Source organism: Patiria miniata, unplaced genomic scaffold (assembly GCF_015706575.1).
Source record: "Patiria miniata isolate m_02_andy unplaced genomic scaffold, ASM1570657v1 HiC_scaffold_3, whole genome shotgun sequence".
Lineage (NCBI taxonomy): Eukaryota > Metazoa > Echinodermata > Asteroidea > Valvatida > Asterinidae > Patiria > Patiria miniata.
Genome location: NW_024037069.1, coordinates 31123571 through 31141039, shown reverse-complemented (window position 1 = coordinate 31141039; position 17469 = coordinate 31123571). Strand labels below are relative to the sequence as shown.

Here is a 17469-nt window from a genome sequence, read left to right as displayed (position 1 = left end):
GTACTTTTTTTTAAGTCAGAATGTACTTCCTCGTACCGGGCCAGGGAGGTCAACTGTTCGACACTATTATAAATAAGGGATCAATTGTGTGCCCGTGGAATAGTTTTAAAACGTCTGGTTTGAAACAGGGTAGAGGCAATTATCGGCAACCCGGCAATTTATAAATAGCTTTTGGGTCAAAAGCTAAAACAAAACAAAACAGGGAAAAATGATAAAATTCTGACAATGATTCCATGATTACCTCAGCTGCAGGATTCAGTGGGTAGCCATTTTGCAAACAACTTGATTAAACGTACTACGGCATCGGGATATGGTAAAAGAAAAAAAAGAGTCACTTGTTTATGATCATATACGTACCTAGTGCCTAGTTGCACCGACAGTACAAGGCAGTAAAGTTCGACAAGACGTCCAGTTGTGTTGTTTAAGAGCAATGTCTGACACGAATCTCACTAAGCCACGTTTTTTTTCGCGGTGTATTTTGCCCGCCTCTCGTCTGCGACTGTGATTTCGTGACGCGACTACATGTATGCATCGTGTGCAGCTATAGTCAGTTGTGACGTACGTGTCTGTTCATATGCATGCATAGCGCGTAATACAATAGAAATCATTCAAGCGTCAAGCAAGTTCAAATAAATACACAATAAAAGTGAAAAATAATAATATGAAGCGGAATGGTGTTTTTTTCAAGCACAAAAAAGTAATGTAAAAGGCTTTTGTTTATTCATGATTGCAGCAGATTGCAGATGCGATTGCAGAAGACGACGGTCCATCGGGAGCACTAATAAGCGTTTACGTGTTCCTTACGGGTGCCACCGGTAAATAGGCCTAAATCCATCCACCGAGCTCTTGAATAAAAGTTATATCCTCATAATATTCCATATTAGAGAGTTTTGAGAGGCATTGAACCTCTGGCCCGGACTTGGGGCGTCCAATTTTGAGCATTTTGGATGCAATTGGGCTCGAAAGTGGCGCTAGATTGCCATGTTGTGGAGGGATAGTTTTTCAAGATAGCTACTTTTCCGCTTTGGGGGAAAAAAGGGGTTGTCTCCTTTAATGAGAAATTCTCGAAAAGTCAACGGTCAACCCACCAAAAAATGAAAAGAAAATGAAAGATGACATGTTGATCATTATTTTTCTGTGTAGCTTAAATACCTGCGAGAGTTCTGAGTATTTTTAAAAGAATTTTGAAGTATGGGCATTTAGCACTATAGAGTCCATGGGAATTTAAATGCAGGGTTGCACCCTTACATAGAGTTTCAAGTTTGCAAGTTGGTTCACATTTATTAATATGACGGGGAATTGTCGGATACAAATAAGAATTTCATAAAGGCCACTACGGACAGAATGGAAACCGCAACACTAACACTGAATTTGAGTAACTTTGATGTTATTTCTCCACAACTATAATAAGAGACATGACCTTTATCGTTTTCTCTGAAATTGTTTTTTCTTGGAAAAAAACTGGAAGATCGTGTCACTGAGCTGAGAGTTGCTTAAAAACCATCGTTACAAAATGGCCCCTGAATCAGGGCAAATTACTGTTTTCGTATATTTCAATTAAAGGACGTAATTATTTTCTCCCATAGTTGATGTTCTTGAGCTTCTATGTCAAATTCATTTATTTTCTCATTTTTTTCTGACAAAATATCTTTTATGAATCAAAAAGTAAAATGTTAGCCTACAGATCAGCCTTCAGACTATTAAAAATATTTACCACGCCAAATACCTCAAGATATTACACATAATGCTCCTAGTTGACTTCTCGTATTTGTTTTGTAAGAAAACGTATATCTGTAACTGAATTATGAAATGCACACATTAGTTAGATCAATCTGCTTTCTGACCCAGCCAACAGTCATCATCTCTCCTGTCAATCATGTTCATGTTTTTTTCGTATTTTCGAGTTTTATGAATGGATAATGGGGTCGTTGTATCCTCCAAAAGCATTTTATAATCAAAATTTGCTGCCAAAAAAATCTTCAAATTTAAATAGCATAATATTATCTATTCCTGGAGTATATTTTTTCAGCACGGACAAATTATTATGCTTGCTTTAACATTAGTATAGTCATCAGTTTATACAAAGAAAGTGCATAATGTTACATAATAGCCAAAAGATTCTGTATCGTCTGAGTATCTGTAGCTTTAATAAAACAATACAAACGAAAAATGTTCCAATGAGCAATAACTACTTTCTGTGTTGGCCTACATTAAATTCATACACATTCTAAATTTCAATTAAATTGTATTAATTCAGTACATTTTACATTTACAAATCTAATTCCTACAAAAAAAATACTTTTGCCCGAGTATTTATTTCACAATTCTGTCAACAATTACTAGAAATGTACTATATTATTCATGCTTAAATTCTCACCTGGACTTTCACAGCGATTCAAAACCGCCGGATTCCATTTTTTTCCAAACATTATTTTATTCATTATGTACCATAATATTAACAACTTCATTCAAATTGGCATTTTACAAAGCAAAAATTACTTGCAAACAAAACTATACTCATACAACAAAATTAAACAATGAGTAAGTATAACAACTACTGACAGCAAAATCTAATTCCCAGAATGGTCTACTTAATTAAAGTATGCAAACAGACTTTAAATTTTCTGAAACCAAACCGCGATATCAATCACTTTCTGTGTAAGAACATACAGCTGAACCACTTGAGTCGGTTGTGCATTATTCTAATATTTCTACTTTAATGCTAATACTCTTTTCCTCAGTCGTTAGGGAAGATTTGGGCTTGGTATGTCCGTTTAGTTGTCATCAAGCTCCGGTCGGATCACGCTGAAGTTCTCATAGTGAGCGCGATCGATCGCCATGTACGTCTGCAACATAAGAAGAAATATCAGACTTTAATCTTCAATGTAAGTAGAATTAGGGAACTGCAGGAGAACATTCTTCAATCCTATCAATGATTCATCAGATAATTACTAATGCCAGAAATGTATTTATTTCTCCAAGCTAAGAAATGAGCTTAAGAAAAGCAAGACAAAGGACGCCTGATAAAGATGGCCCCAGAGCGCAGAAAAATTATATTCAATCGATTCATTATGGCTTTACACTAGAAGTCTTTTCATGTATGTGACGTACACAATAATTGGCCGGATTTAGCATATTCAGTGGCGTTAAGGGGTAATCCTATTTCAAACCTATTGGGCCAAGCAAGTCTAATTCATAAGTGAAAGTCAGTGGGTCGTTCAGTCATTATGCTACAAGGAGAGACTTGTGACAAGACTTGTGATTGACTTGTGATGGATTTGACAACAATTTTGAAGTCCGACACACCCCAGCGCACAAGCATCCAGTCACACCCCACTGCACACGCACAGCCATAAAACCTCCAGCATCATGCACGTCTCATCACTCAACCCCCTGAGGACGGACAGAGCCCACTGTCCGACACGTCCAGTTCTACACTCAACCAACCGGTTCTTTTCAGAACCAGACTTCTTCCAAGAAGAGATATCTTTGCACATGGTGTTACCCGCAAATTTTATAATTTAATACTAAAGTGTGTCTAAAAGTACAAGGAGAGACTTAATCAAGTCTAATCCACAAGTGAAGTGAAAGTCAGTCAGATACCAAGAGACTGGCCCTCTGGGACCAGCACAAATGAATACTGGTTCAAACATTACCCACCTGTTCAGTCTTATTGTCATCCATCTTGCTGAGGATGCGGATCAGATCACTGAAGGAGGGTCTGTTGCTAGGGTCCTCCTCCCAGCAACGAAACATCAAGGAGTAGCTAAAAATGAAGATATCAAACAAAACCACAGCAAGATTTGTGAAGTTATAACTGACTGAACATTAATTTCATTGACAAATGAGAGCGGTTAAGGTGACGTGGTAATCTTGACCAATATATAAGAATGGCGGATGTAATAATTTTCAACAATGGAGCTCAGTCCATCAATATTCTCATGTCTGCCACAAGTGCATGTCCAAGTCATCCAGGCAAATAAATAGGGTTAGTCGCAAGCTATTTTAAGTTGACGGTGACAAAGGTATTCCTATGTCATTATTGTTTGTCCCCTGTTATTTGAAACCAGAGTTGTAAATTGACTTTGTGATTTACTTGTCACATGACATGTGATTGACATGTGATAAACTCGACAACACTGAAGCGTTTCTAACAGTTTACACATGCTCCGTGTATGAGAGGAGAGGGCGCCCTTTAGTTAAAAAAAACGAGTGCGAGTGAAGGTCATTCGGATCTTTATCGGTCCTAGTTATTATTTACATCTTTTTAAAGGAAAAGTCACATTTTTACAAGTAAATGAGGCATCTGTAACCATGTCATTTTTGCATAATATTATGAGATGTTACTTTGTTCAGATATCTAAAGAAAATTCAACACAGTGTTTGTATAAAGCTTAGCATACATTGATGAACTGGAAATAATAAAGGATAAGCTGGTTTTGTTTGTACTCCAATATTTAACGTTGTGCACGCAATTTATATATATATATAGGTTTGGAATGCGATCGACATTCATTGTGATGTGCTTACATTTGTTCATCGCAGTTGGCTGGTTTAGTCATGCGGTATCCTTCCATCAGCCGACCTGCCAGGACCTTGGTGGAAATGGCTGGGTATGGTGTGCCTCCTATGCAAAATAAATCGCGCAATTATATTAAGAAGATTATCTTAATTGAAAAACAGGTATATTAATGTACACCCCCTGTATCTCTATTGACTTCGAATTTACACACTGCATGAGTAATGAATTTCTTCTTACATATCCTGAATTAAAACCTTACCAATGGAAGCTATTTCCCACAGGAGAATACCAAAGGACCACCTAATACCAAAAAATAAACACTTTCATTAGTCATAACAAGGACAAAATAGAATTGAGAAATACATTAATCGAATATGCAACATGGACCTGGCCAACAATCCAATATAAGCTTCAAGAAATACTTGTAAAAAATCTGAAATAAGGCTCTGGGCTGCTGTACATGTAATTCCTTGGGTGATGGAAGAGTATATTCTGATATCGATAGGGGTATTTGTATTCTCCTTATACCATACTTACACGTCACTTTGAGTGGTGTAGGTGCGATCCAGCAAAGACTCAATGGCCAACCAACGGGTAGGCACACGGCGCTGGAGAAAAAAATGAAAGAGTTCAAAAAATATTACGGACGTTTTATCAGGGCTTGAAAGAAAAGAGTCTTTAATCAGACAAATTCATAAAGAACATAGTATGATATTCTGTAGTGTCGATGTGGTCATTTAATTAAATGTTCAGATTAAGTCGGCAGCAGAGCCCGAGCTGGATCATTCATGAGAAACGGTGCTCCATATCATTGCTTTTATCTTAAAATTCGAAATATCGCATTGATCTTAATAAGGATACAAGACCTACCATAGACGTCTGGACATAAATGTCCTCTCCTCTCGAAAGCCCAAAATCAGAGACTTTGGCGACCAGTCGCTCGCCGAGCAAGATGTTTCTTGCCGCCAAATCACGATGAATTACCTGTCGCGAAAACGCGGGAAAACAAAATTTAGGAATATCAACATTTTAGGCCTACTCTCATTTTTGAGTATCTAGGTAAACAAAAGGTGTATTCCTCATGTGGAAGGATTAGTTATGGAGAGTGGTTACTTTTTTTAAACGCTCCTTAAGTTGATCAACCTATGGCCCTTTTTGTGACGTACCCCGGACATAGATAGGTGCTTCATCCCCTTGGCAACATCCAGAGCAAACTTGATCAGCTGGTCGGAGGACAGGGTGTCCTCGTCCGACTCCGATTGTGAACGAGCCGTGCGCAGATAGCTGCGCAGATCGCCGTTGGCTAGATATTCCAGCGCGACGTACAAAACATCTAACATGATAAGACAAATATTTTTTTTGGGATTATGCGACTGTTTTTCTTATTAAGTTTCTAATTCGACTTCAATTGATCGGTGTCAACTTTTCTAAATCATGAATCAAGAAGAGCCACTCATTACAGAATTATAAAACCCCACATATTTAATTAAATAATGACAAAATTCGTAGCATTTTTTTCCACAAAAACAACAAAACACAAGAAACGGACTGAGTATAGCATGCTTTTAACAAAAACAGTCTGTGGGTATTAACCATGCACTAGCACTCAAATCAGGTTTGTTTTCGTCTTTATATTTCTAAAATATGACATCCATAAGGTAGCTTTCTACATTGCAAAAGTGTTGGAAGTACATGTCAATAGTTCTTCTATTTCTAAAAAAGAAGAAACCTTCTTATTGTTTTTTTTCACCAATAGTGCCCCTACCTTCATTTTGGCAAGCCCCCAGCAACGACACGACATTAGGATGGTATCCGATGTTGGTCATTGTACGAAATTCCTCCATGAAATCTTCCCGGTCAGTTTTCGATGCGTGACCTGCGAGCAAAATATACGAGAGAAACTTTTTTTTTTTTAAATGTGCCAGAACTGAGCACATATTGTCAGATTCCACTTGTGATTGCTGTTATTCTTTCTACATGTATATCAAATTACAACTGTCTTGGAAGAATCCTTTCGTTTACCCTGCATTTACAACACGAAAACATTGTGCAAAAGAAAAACATTGTGGAATTTTCTCTCGCATAAAGTGTATTTTGCCATTCGCTTTGAAATAAACTTTGTGTCATATCTAGTCTGGTTCGATCACGCCTTTCACACACACAAAAATTAATACTTTATGATTGAGTATGCCATCATGATTTCTTTTTGCTGTTATATGTGAAATTGTAAATTGCAGGGCGAAAATCAATGTTCTTAAATAACAGTCATTCATACCAAATATTGTGTCTTTTACCTTTCAGTATTTTGATGGCAGTCTTGGTCCTTTTCCCGCCAATATTCACAGTTCCCGATCTCACTTCACCAAAGTTCCCTTGACCGAGGACTTTGTCATCAACCACCAGGTTCTTCCAGAGAATCTCCCATCTCAGGGCCCACGATGGCAGGCCAACGTCCTCGTAGACTGTGGATGCTATGCCACCCTCAGGAAGAGTCACTTCATAGTCAACGTCATTCTGCAAAGTAAGAAATCGTTTCACTATATGCTCTATAGTTTCAGCAGCGCAGGAAAAGTATGGCAGCGTCCGAAATACTTGGCAAAGTACTGTTCGGCCGCCGATAGCATGCGCATAATTGTGACCTGTTCTGTCAAATCAGACTTTTCTGGGCATAATTCAGCCGCTTCCATCATAATTATGATGGAAGCGGCTGAATTCACTTCACATTGAGCCATGCATGCTTTAAAAGGTGCAGTTCATGTCTAATCATTTCATTCCCATTTAGAAGTTGTGAACGGAAAGCATTCATCCCAATCTATACGTTGATGTACTCACCATCTCTACATTAGTAGTTGGCCGATTGCTGCCCGCACGACGCCGTCTTCGCTGCCTCATCACTCCACAAACAATAATTGCAACGATCAGGGCTGTGCTTAGCACACAGACCACTACGATAACTACCGTATAGTCAGCCGCTTTGGCTGCAAAAAATAACCAGTACATCCAAAGAAATTTGGATACCATACGAATTGAATATCTACTCAAAAAACGTTAAATAACGTTATTAAATACCATTTCATCTGAGAAAATTGAGGTCATCTTTGATGCTGCTGCCAATAAGCAATTCAGGCTAAGTTTTTTTTAATTAAGACTGAATTTCCTCCAGCGTGTAGAACTTCGTCTATAACAAATAAATAAAATGGTGTGCTGTCATGGAAAAAAAGCTGCTCCTTGGGGCACATATAACACACAGAGCCATCGTGACGGTACATAAAGTTTCTTACCAGTCCACACAGGCTGCAGCAGAGGACTCGTTACAAAGACCTCCTGCGGTAGAAACATAAGATTTTCTGACCAAGAGTTAGGAAATACCTGTGAGTTACTTTTCCCCACCAAAGGTTCATCGAATGGATAGATGGTTGCAGACCAGTAAATAAATGTCCATAGACCCCAATGATAAATGCCCCAAATTCAGAAATTCAGGGAAAAAACTCACAACCCTCTGAGGTGTTAAAGACGTACATCAAATTAAAGCCTATTTCATCATCTTTCACTTTCTTTTCAATTTTTGGGGGTTAACTAATGACTTTTGGGAGAAAATTCCATCCAACGATGATCACCCCTAAAAGCAGTCCTGAAGCCCATCGCCATTTTGAAAATGGACGCCTACGCTCCATTGGGAAAAAAAGTCATTTTAGGACCTAGTCATCATCCACATTTCACAGAAATACGAGCTCGCAGTCCTCTGCGTGGCTTCCAACCTTCTTTTTTACAAATCATCAAGTTCAAGACCTTCAAAATGCTCTAATACTGAAGAATTTGAGGGCATGCAAATCGTGATTTGGCCGGCGTAGGCAATTTCGGACCGATTTACTGCTCTGCACCCAGATGAATGAAATGCACAGGGCATTTTTGATTCAGTAATAAATCCACTCTCACTTTTGGATGAAATATAGCAAACGGTGCTTTACATATGAATACGTCATATTACTAGCTGAAAATAGTTTATCCGATACTACCTTTCTGTTGTCAAGTACAACATATGCCCGGATGAAAGCTGTGTACTTGGTGTTTGGTGTCAGCGATCCGTTGTCGCCCACATGAACTGACTGTGTCTGTCTCCTCTTGCGTTTTGATCTAGTGCTTCTGCATTCAGTACTGCCCCCACTTCCAATTTCGATGTCTTTAGGTTCGATTAAATCATTTCTGTTTGAGTAAATAAAGACATATTATTTTAAATAACTGGAAACATAAAACCACTCAGATTTTCAGTCATTTCTCGGCCAATTGTACTCGACAGTACTTGATAATGCGTTAAAAGGTATAGGCTGAGCGGTTAGAAATCAGAGGCCTCTTATTAATGTTTTTGACCGAAACAGTATTGTAACGGGTCTGGTTGCGGTCAAGGGCTTTTCAGGGCGGATTTGCTAGGGAAAATTAGGTCGGGTGCTTATGACAAATAACTACGGACGTGGACGGCACACAGACAGACAAATGGCAAAGTAAAATAAACACGGACACAGATGTTGGGTTCAGGAACAATTCTTCTTGTGATCGATATAACTTTATTCCACTTTATTCCACTTACATCTTTCCTGTCAAATAAGCCTTGCACGAGTCACTGGTCTGCCGCACAAGCTGTCCGAATCGTTAGCACGATCCTCTCAGTCCGACGCCCAGCTGGAAAGTGAGCGCGCTACTAAAAGCCCGCGAAAAACCTGGCTTGTTGCCCAGTAACACAAGTACAACGCGCGTGTCACGTACGCAGCGCGCAGAGCAGACGTGACCCGGCCGTGTTCGTTACACCACCCCCTCCTTTAAGGGAGATGTGTCCTCACATCGGCCAATTTTAATTAATAAGCAAATCCAACAATTTTTTTTTTTTTTTTTAAGTGACTCGTGCTCGCTCATTATTTTTTTTTTCTTTTTTACAAACATCAATTATTTCTCTTAAAAATCAGGCAACAATTATTACTAATTATTGATAAACTCCTTATACTGGCACAAATTTTAATCAAAGTCTAAAGCTCAAACACTTAAACTTCAAAAACTTTAATGAATGGCAAGTTTTCCATCGGACTTTCTCAGAAGAAATAACTGTTATAAACTTAACAAAATGTCGTCTTTAATTCTCGGAAGACAAATTTATGCTTTCTAAACAAAATATGCCAAACTTTTGGTTCTCAAATATAAACTTCTTTTGCGCAAACAAGACATCAAAATAATTATTTTAGAAACGTCTGAAAGAACATTATTAATCAAGAAAACCCCTGGGAAGAAATCTGTCTGTTAATTCGCGTGGGCATTATTCGTAAACAAAACGTTCCTTGGTGATCTTGGCTACGACAGTCTTGCCGTCGAACAGCTCCTGTGTGGTGCGCTCCACAACTCGTCCTTCCCCATGCTCTGTCTGCACTCCCTTGTTACGCGTCTCCACCGAAGCCGTTGAAAGAGTCCCCACCATCGATGTCATAGTTGTCACTCTGCGTACAGGGGCCGGGCAATGGTCATTGCGAGTCTCCACGGCCCGACGATCAGCCTTGTCTGGGTGAAGTTGCAAGACGTCGAGGTTCCGTCCAGGCGTACGGGGAACCTCCGGTTCTGTCGAGGACTCGTGTGCGGCCTCCCAGTGGCGATCTAAGTCGTGCTTGCGACGAAAGAGGCTCGGACATGACGGACACTTCAACTTCCCTTTTTCGAGATGCTGCTCATCGATGTGTCTTCGCAGGCTGGCTGCACTTGTAAACTGCTTATGGCAGACTTTGCAGGTATGTTCGCCCTGAGGAGAACGGCTTCGAGCTAGGTCTCGTCCCATCTTTCTGAAATGATATAAACGAAAAGAACCTCTGGTTATGTACATGTATAATTTCTGGTTGGACTTTCCTGCTTGTCTGCAAGATAGGCTATAACTGCCATTCTCCATACCGCTGCGGGGGCCGCCGAGGCCGTTTGGGCCTTACTTCTACTACTGGGTTACATTGCAAAGCCAGGGGACCACCCTCATCTTGAGAAATTGGCATGGAACTAGCGGGTCTGTCCGGGGCCTCAAATTGACTGTTATTCTCTGGGCCTATAAGGTCGGGTCCTCGGTCTCCTCCACAGACATCGTCATTCTCCTGGTAGTCACAGTCAGGGCAATTATCACTGAGCCCATCAATATCGGAGTCGTCGTCCTCCGGGCTATGCGGTGATGAATTATCTCCGGGGTTTGGTACTGCCCTGTGTTCACCCGTCTGTGGTTTTAACCACGTTCGGTCTACGTCACCGTGGAATGGCTTCAACCGATTGACGTGAAGCACTCTTGGCTTGTGTCGGGCACTTTTCTGGACTCGGACAAGTACATCACTGAGTACCTTGGTGATAAGAAGAGGGCCGTCCCATTTCGGCTGCAGTTTGGGGGAAAGGCCGACTTTCTTTGTTCCCACCCTCTCCATAACGGCTCCACCAATCTCGTAGCGCCCTTTTTTGGCTTTGTGGTTGTAGTTGCGGCGCTGGTATTTGGCCGATTTCTTGAGTTGTTCTCTGGCTAACTCATGGATGGCATCAAACTTGTCCCGCAGGTCTTCTACATAGTCTATGGGCACTCTGTCGGATTCTGGCGGGAAACTGCACATCAAGTCCAGCGGGAGCTCCACCTCTCTTCCGAACAGCATCCGGTTTGGCGTCAGGCCAGTACTTTCGTGCACTGAGGCACGATATGCCATCATGACTAACGGAACGTGATTGTCCCAGTCCTTCTGGTTAGCCGCTGTATATGAGGATAGCATGGTCTTTAGCGTCCTGTTAAAACGTTCGACCTGACCATCGCTCTGTGGGTGAAAGGGGGTTGTCCTCGTCTTATCGATTCCAAGTAAGGCACAAATCTCCTGGAACAACCGGCTTTCGAACTGTCTCCCTTGATCACTATGAAGTTGGCGGGGAGTTCCAAATCTACAGACGAACTCCTTCACGAAGATTTCGGCAACTGTCCTTGCATCCATGGTGGCCATCGGATATGCTTCGGTCCACTTTGAGAAATAGTCAGAGATCACCAAAATGTACCGGTTACCATCGTTCGTCATTGGTAGTGGTCCTGTAATATCTAACGCCACTCTCTCCAGTGGCACACCAGAGATTTGCTGCTTTAAAAATGCCTTCTGGTGTTTAGCCGGTAGTTTTTGTTTGGCACATTCTAGGCATTTTCTGCACCACAGATCCACGGACTCCTTCATCTTTGACCAGTAGAATCATGCTTTCGCCTTCTCGTACAGCTTCTTGGCACCAAGGTGCCCTCCAGTCGGTGAGTTATGTAGCTGTTGCAAAACTTCCTTTTGCAGTTTTCGGGGTACGACAAGGCGGTAACGGACTTCATCGCCGGTATCGTCTTCCCACTTCTTGTGCAATGCACCCTCCCGAAGGCAAAGTTGATCCCAGGCACCCCACATGCTCTTTAACTCGGCGCTCTCCGGAGAGACTTCTGTCCATTTTGGTTTTGGTTCTTTCGACTCGATCCACCTGATAATCATCCCAAGGCTTCGATCTTGTAATTGCTGTTTGCGCAACGTTTGAGTGGTCATGCTTTGCAGCCAGTTTGGCTCCACAACCCGGGCAACGGCAAGCCTTATCGACAGTTCCCTTGTTGGACTGCTGCTTCCTTCCTTACTTTGTGGCATGTCCGTCTGCTGGTCATTTGCTGAAGGCTCCATTCCTGGCTTAGATGGCAACAGTACTTCGGTAGTGGGGCAGTCACTCTTTACCTCATCATGATCAGTGACTTCACCAGGAACCCATTCACACTGCCTGCACGGCATCCTGGACATGGCGTCCGCGTTCCCATGCCTGCGCCCGGGTCGGTGTTCGATCTGAAAATCGTACTCCGCCAAAACCTGAAGCCACCTCGCCACCTGCCCAACGGGTTCCTTGAATCCAAATAACCATCTTAACGCACCGTGGTCCGTCCGGAGCTTGAACCTCTGTCCATACAGGTAAGGCCGGAAGTGCTTTACGAAGAACACCAGTGCGAGCAGTTCCTTCCTCGTTACGCAGTAGTTTCTTTCGCTTTTCGTTAAGGCTCTACTGGCGTAAGCTATGACCTTTTCAGTTCCGTCCTGTCTTTGTGATAATACGGCCCCGATTCCATAATCGCTGGCGTCTGTGTCTAAGATGAATTCGCCGGTCGCTGAAGAATACGCAAGGACTGGCGAGGAGATCAGTCGAAGCTTCAGAGCATCAAACGCCACCTGACATTCATTGGACCAGACAAAAGCATTGCCCTTTTCAGTAAGTCTGTGGAGGGGTCTGGCCAGCTCAGCGAAACTTGGCACAAAGCGGCGATAATAGGACGCGAGACCGAGGAAACTACGGACTTCGTGTAAGTTGCTCGGGACTGGCCAATTCTGTACTTTCTGAACTTTTTCGGGATCTGTCTTGACGCCCTCGTTTGACACAATGTGACCTAGGTAGGAAACCTGTCGCTGCAGCACATGGCATTTTTTCGGCTGAAGTTTTAATCCAGCTTCCTGAATGCGGGCCAGTATCTGCTGCAGGCGTTCAAGATGTTCGTCAAATGTCCGGCTGTAGACAATAATTATATCATCAAGATAGACCAAGCAGGTCTGCCATTGCAGACCACGGAGGACCCCCTCCATGAGTCTTTCGAATGTGGACGGGGCATTACACAGCCCAAAGGGCATTACCTCGAACTGGTAAAAGCCGCAGTGGGCTGCAAATGCCGTCTTGTCTTTGTGGTCTTCATCCAGAACTCGGCTTGATGATTCCCTTCTTCAGCATCGACTGAATTTCCTCTTCCACTACGGCCCTTTGTCAGATTGGCAGTCGCCTTGCCGGTTGCTTAATAGGAGTGGCAGATCCTTTTTCGATACGGTGCTTAGCTAGCTTCGTACAACCTAAGTCTTCCGAGTTGGCAGAAAACTGATTTTGGTACCTGACCAGCAATTCTTTGAGTTGCATTCTTTGCCCGGCGTCTATCTCTTTAGAGCCTTGCTCATAAAGATTTTGAAGATGAGCTGGTACCGCAACTTCTACGTCCTGGTAGCCTGCTTCGCTTTCAGCTGTAGAGACCAAGTTAACGCGCTCTATCACATTTGTCCGATCGGATTCTGTGTCAATGGCGGGCCCTACTGCATCCACTGTCAGGAATGTCCCTGCTGTGGCACCCTTGTAGAGGGTCACATGGTCACTGGTTGGATTCCACAGTCTCACTGGCACTGTCTCTTCAGTCGTGCTCACGAGTGATGAGGCCACAATGAGGTTCTCTCTTTGCACCATTCCAGGTGTTGGCTCTATTAACCCATAGGCCACACCTACGTCACTTTCGCCAAGGCTCCCGACTATAACCATCTCAGTCTGTGGTGGGACAACAACTGTTTCCTGCACAGTCACGCGGCAACACTGCAGTGGCTCCGCTGTATCCCTTAGGGAGAGTTCAGTCCCCCTCCACTTCAGACTCTTCCCGTTGATGTCTATAATGCAATTCTCCTCCCGTAGAAAGTCAAGCCCCAGTAGCACGTCATTGCTGACATCAGCTATGATGAACTTGTGTGCTATTAGTTGACCTCCCAACTGGAGTTCTGCTCGTACCTCTCCGATTACTGTCAAGTCCTTTTCATCGGCGAGGTGAACCCGGACATCAGATTTGGTTATACCAGCCTGGGCCTCGACAGGCCACTTACTCACGACTTTCTCTGACAGAATAGACGCTGTTGCCCCCGTGTCAATCAGTGCTACGACGTCCATTCCGTTGATGACAGTGTCCATGTGCAATCCTTCTCCAACAACAGTAACACTCCGGCTCAGTAGATCTTTTGTAGGCCCCTCCCTAATAGCTGCGTCTTGGGCCACAGACACAGCTCCTAACAGTTTCCCGTGGGTTTTGTTGGGTTTGAAACTTGAACTGTCGCCTCCCCCTTCTCCTCACTTCTGTCCTTAGCAAGCTGGGGACAATTTGGCTTGATGTGACCATATTCGTCACACTTGTAGCACCTAGGTCCCTTTCCATCGGCTCTTCGATTTTTGCCTTTGTTTCGGGTGTTTATGGACTTCCGTAACTTTTGCAGTTGGTCTGCCAGTTCTTGGAATTGTTGTTGAAGCGCAGTTGGTGTTTGCTGAACATCACTACTGCTTTGCCCTTCTGGAATTACCTGTGCTGCGGCGGCCCGTTCTTTCTTAGGCTCAAAGGTGCTGCGGGCCTTTTCGGCCTTTTGTAAAGCTTCTAATTCAACTGCCGCTGCCACTGCGTCGTCAAGGGTAGTTGTCCTCATTTGAATGACCCGAATCCTGATTTCGCTGTCTTGTAGAGCGTCCAGAAAATGATCCCTACCCATGCGGTCTCTGCTGTCTGCCGAGAGATCGACATAGACTTTGTCCACCAATCGCCTTATGTCTTCAGCCATTTCCACCAAGCTCTCTGTGTTCTTTTGCCTGCGGCTCCTTAGTTGCGCTCTGTGCAATTCCAGTCTGCCCGTAGGGTCGAAACGTGCCTGCAGAGCCTTTACCAACAATTTGTAGTCACTTGTTGTTTCCTTAGGAAAACCACCTAATATCTGTTGAGCAGGACCATTTAGCAACACTGCCAAGTATTGAAGTTTGTCGCGCTCACGCCAGCCGTTCAGTTCGGCGCACAGTTCAAAGTGCTTGTGGTAAGCTGTCCATGATGTCTTTCCGTCGTAACGGTCCGGTTTCATCAAAGGTCTCTCCCGCGGTTGGTCTTTCCCTTTTGGTGTTTTTGGATTTGGCTGACTAGGCTTTTCCCGATCTACCGTCGGCTCAGTTGGTGTTCCTTGGGTTGGACTCAATCTTGACACTTTTTCACAACCTCCTAACGGTTTCGCGATAGGCCTAGGTGCCGTTCCTTTGTCACAGTTAGCAAGCGGCTGACTGCTGGTGTAGAAATCCGGTGTCCTGCCTAGGTTACGCTCAGGCTCATGCAAGTAGCAAGACGGGTCGGGAAACAGGGTCGTCCCCAATGGTGCAAACCTCACTGGAGGTTCTATCCCAGGCCACGTAGCGTCAGCAATTCTGTCTGCACGGCCTGGCTCTCTACCTGGACTGTAACTCATATACTCTGTGAGTTGAGGCAAAGGAGGGAAAATTTCGGTCAGCGCCGGCCCTGGTTTCTGGTGAGCAGAGGTAGACTCGCGGGTCGAGGTATTTGTGGCCATCAGGTCACGGCGATTTCCGGCCGCTGCATTCAAAGATGAATTGTCAGCTTCCATGTGATTTGCAAAGGCTGGGCTCGCATTTCCAGACTGCACACCGTAATGCCATGGGTTCATTCTGGCTGGCTTGCCGGCACCGGGGGCTCGGTCAGCTGGCGCTAGTTGTTCGCCGGTGGAACGACGATCACTATATTTGCTGGAGTGCATTTTGTCAGAACGCAGTCCAAAATTGATTCCGCTGTGGTCTGTAGCACGTGATTTTCCAACCTGCACCTCTTCTGCGAAATGGGTGTTCGCTTCTATGCAAGCATCGGGGCAGATGTGGTCCCTAGGCAGTTGTACGCTGAACCGACTGGGTAAACTTTGGGTTGGATCCGCCCGGAAAGGTTGGTAGCTCTCCATCGGCGGTGAATCAGGAACATAGCTAAACCTTGGTTCGGAGCCTGCGGCGGCATGACTGGAAATCCTGGAATCTGGAACACCATATGGGGTGCTCTGTCGAGGCGCCACTTGCTCTATTCCGGGTCTAGCGGACTCAGTTCCGCTATTCAAGAAATATTGGTCCGGCTGTGAAGCACCACTGGGTTCCTGTTGCATGCTTTTGGTGTTTACTGACTCACATTTGCTGGCTATAGTTGCCGACAGGGTTTCAATTTCTTTACCAACCTCTTCTAACTCTCTGGTGAGAAGCTTATACAACCGACTTTGTCCCTGTGGTGATGAAAGCAGGTGGAAGTCAGTTCCACAGTTCATCGCAAAGGCCATCGTTCTTTCTCTCACAGCAAAATTAATTCTGTCTTTTATTTATTTAGCAGACTACAATGTATGTCTTTCTGAGCGGCTTTATGATTTCCGGCTGGTTCTGTGATTCTCCGGGCGGCTTTTGAATTCCGGCCGGCTGTCTGGCTCTCCGGGCGGCTTTGGAATTCCGGCCGGCTGTCTAGCTCTCCGGGCGGCTTTGGAATTCCGGCCGGCTGGCTGGTTTTCCGGGCGGTTTGTCGGACACGGGGGGGGATTTGGTTTGAAAATTCACTACAACCTACGTTCTAAGCCTAGCTTCGATTAAAATCATAACACAAAAGAGTTCATATCCCGCTGCTGCCACCAATGTAACGGGTCTGGTTGCGGTCAAGGGCTTTTCAGGGCGGATTTGCTAGGGAAAATTAGGTCGGGTGCTTATGACAAATAGCTACGGACGTGGACGGCACACAGACAGACAAATGGCAAAGTAAAATAAACACGGACACAGATGTTGGGTTCAGGAACAATTCTTCTTGTGATCGATATAACTTTATTCCACTTTATTCCACTTACATCTTTCCTGTCAAATAAGTTGCACGAGTCACTGGTCTGCCGCACAAGCTGTCCGAATCGTTAGCACGATTCTCTCAGTCCGACGCCCAGCTGGAAAGTGAGCGCGCTACTAAAAGCCCGCGAAAAACCTGGCTTGTTGCCCAGTAACACAAGTACAACGCGCGTGTCACGTACGCAGCGCGCAGAGCAGACGTGACCCGGCCGTGTTCGTTACAGTATCTTAAAATAATTATCAAATTTTGTTTGTATTTTCATCATTAAGGCGAATGGAAAAACTCTTTCGGATAGGTTTACCAGAGTTGCTGGTATTTCAATTATCATTGTTGTTGTTTTTTTAAATGCAAGGGCGGATCCAGGAATTTTTGCGGGGGGGGGGGGTATCAGCAATTAAGTCTGAAATGTAGACAGATTTTTTCTCCGAACACTTGGCCTCCGAAAATCAATGGGTGGTTTGGGGGGGGGGGGGGCTCGTGCCATACT

General features: G+C 43.9%; 2 protein-coding genes across 2 annotated transcripts; both read right to left on the bottom strand.

Annotated features, from left to right (window-relative positions):
* Positions 1-1777: 1777 nt before the first annotated feature.
* LOC119736661 (angiopoietin-1 receptor-like) lies at positions 1778-10334 on the bottom strand. The gene is made up of 13 exons (XM_038210677.1): positions 9883-10334; positions 8539-8725; positions 7804-7846; positions 7355-7500; positions 6817-7036; positions 6288-6398; positions 5689-5855; positions 5393-5506; positions 5060-5130; positions 4782-4822; positions 4531-4627; positions 3661-3766; positions 1778-2846 (listed from the first exon to the last, which is right to left on the bottom strand). The coding sequence occupies exons 1-13, from the start codon at positions 10332-10334 to the stop codon at positions 2775-2777; spliced, it is 1827 nt and encodes a 608-aa protein (XP_038066605.1). The 3' UTR covers positions 1778-2774.
* A 1411-nt stretch (positions 10335-11745) lies between these two features.
* Positions 11746-14275, bottom strand: LOC119736660. Its single transcript, XM_038210676.1, has 2 exons — positions 13443-14275; positions 11746-13072 (listed from the first exon to the last, which is right to left on the bottom strand). Exons 1-2 carry the CDS (start codon positions 14273-14275, stop codon positions 11746-11748), a joined length of 2160 nt encoding a protein of 719 aa, XP_038066604.1.
* Between the last annotated feature and the right edge of the window lie 3194 nt (positions 14276-17469).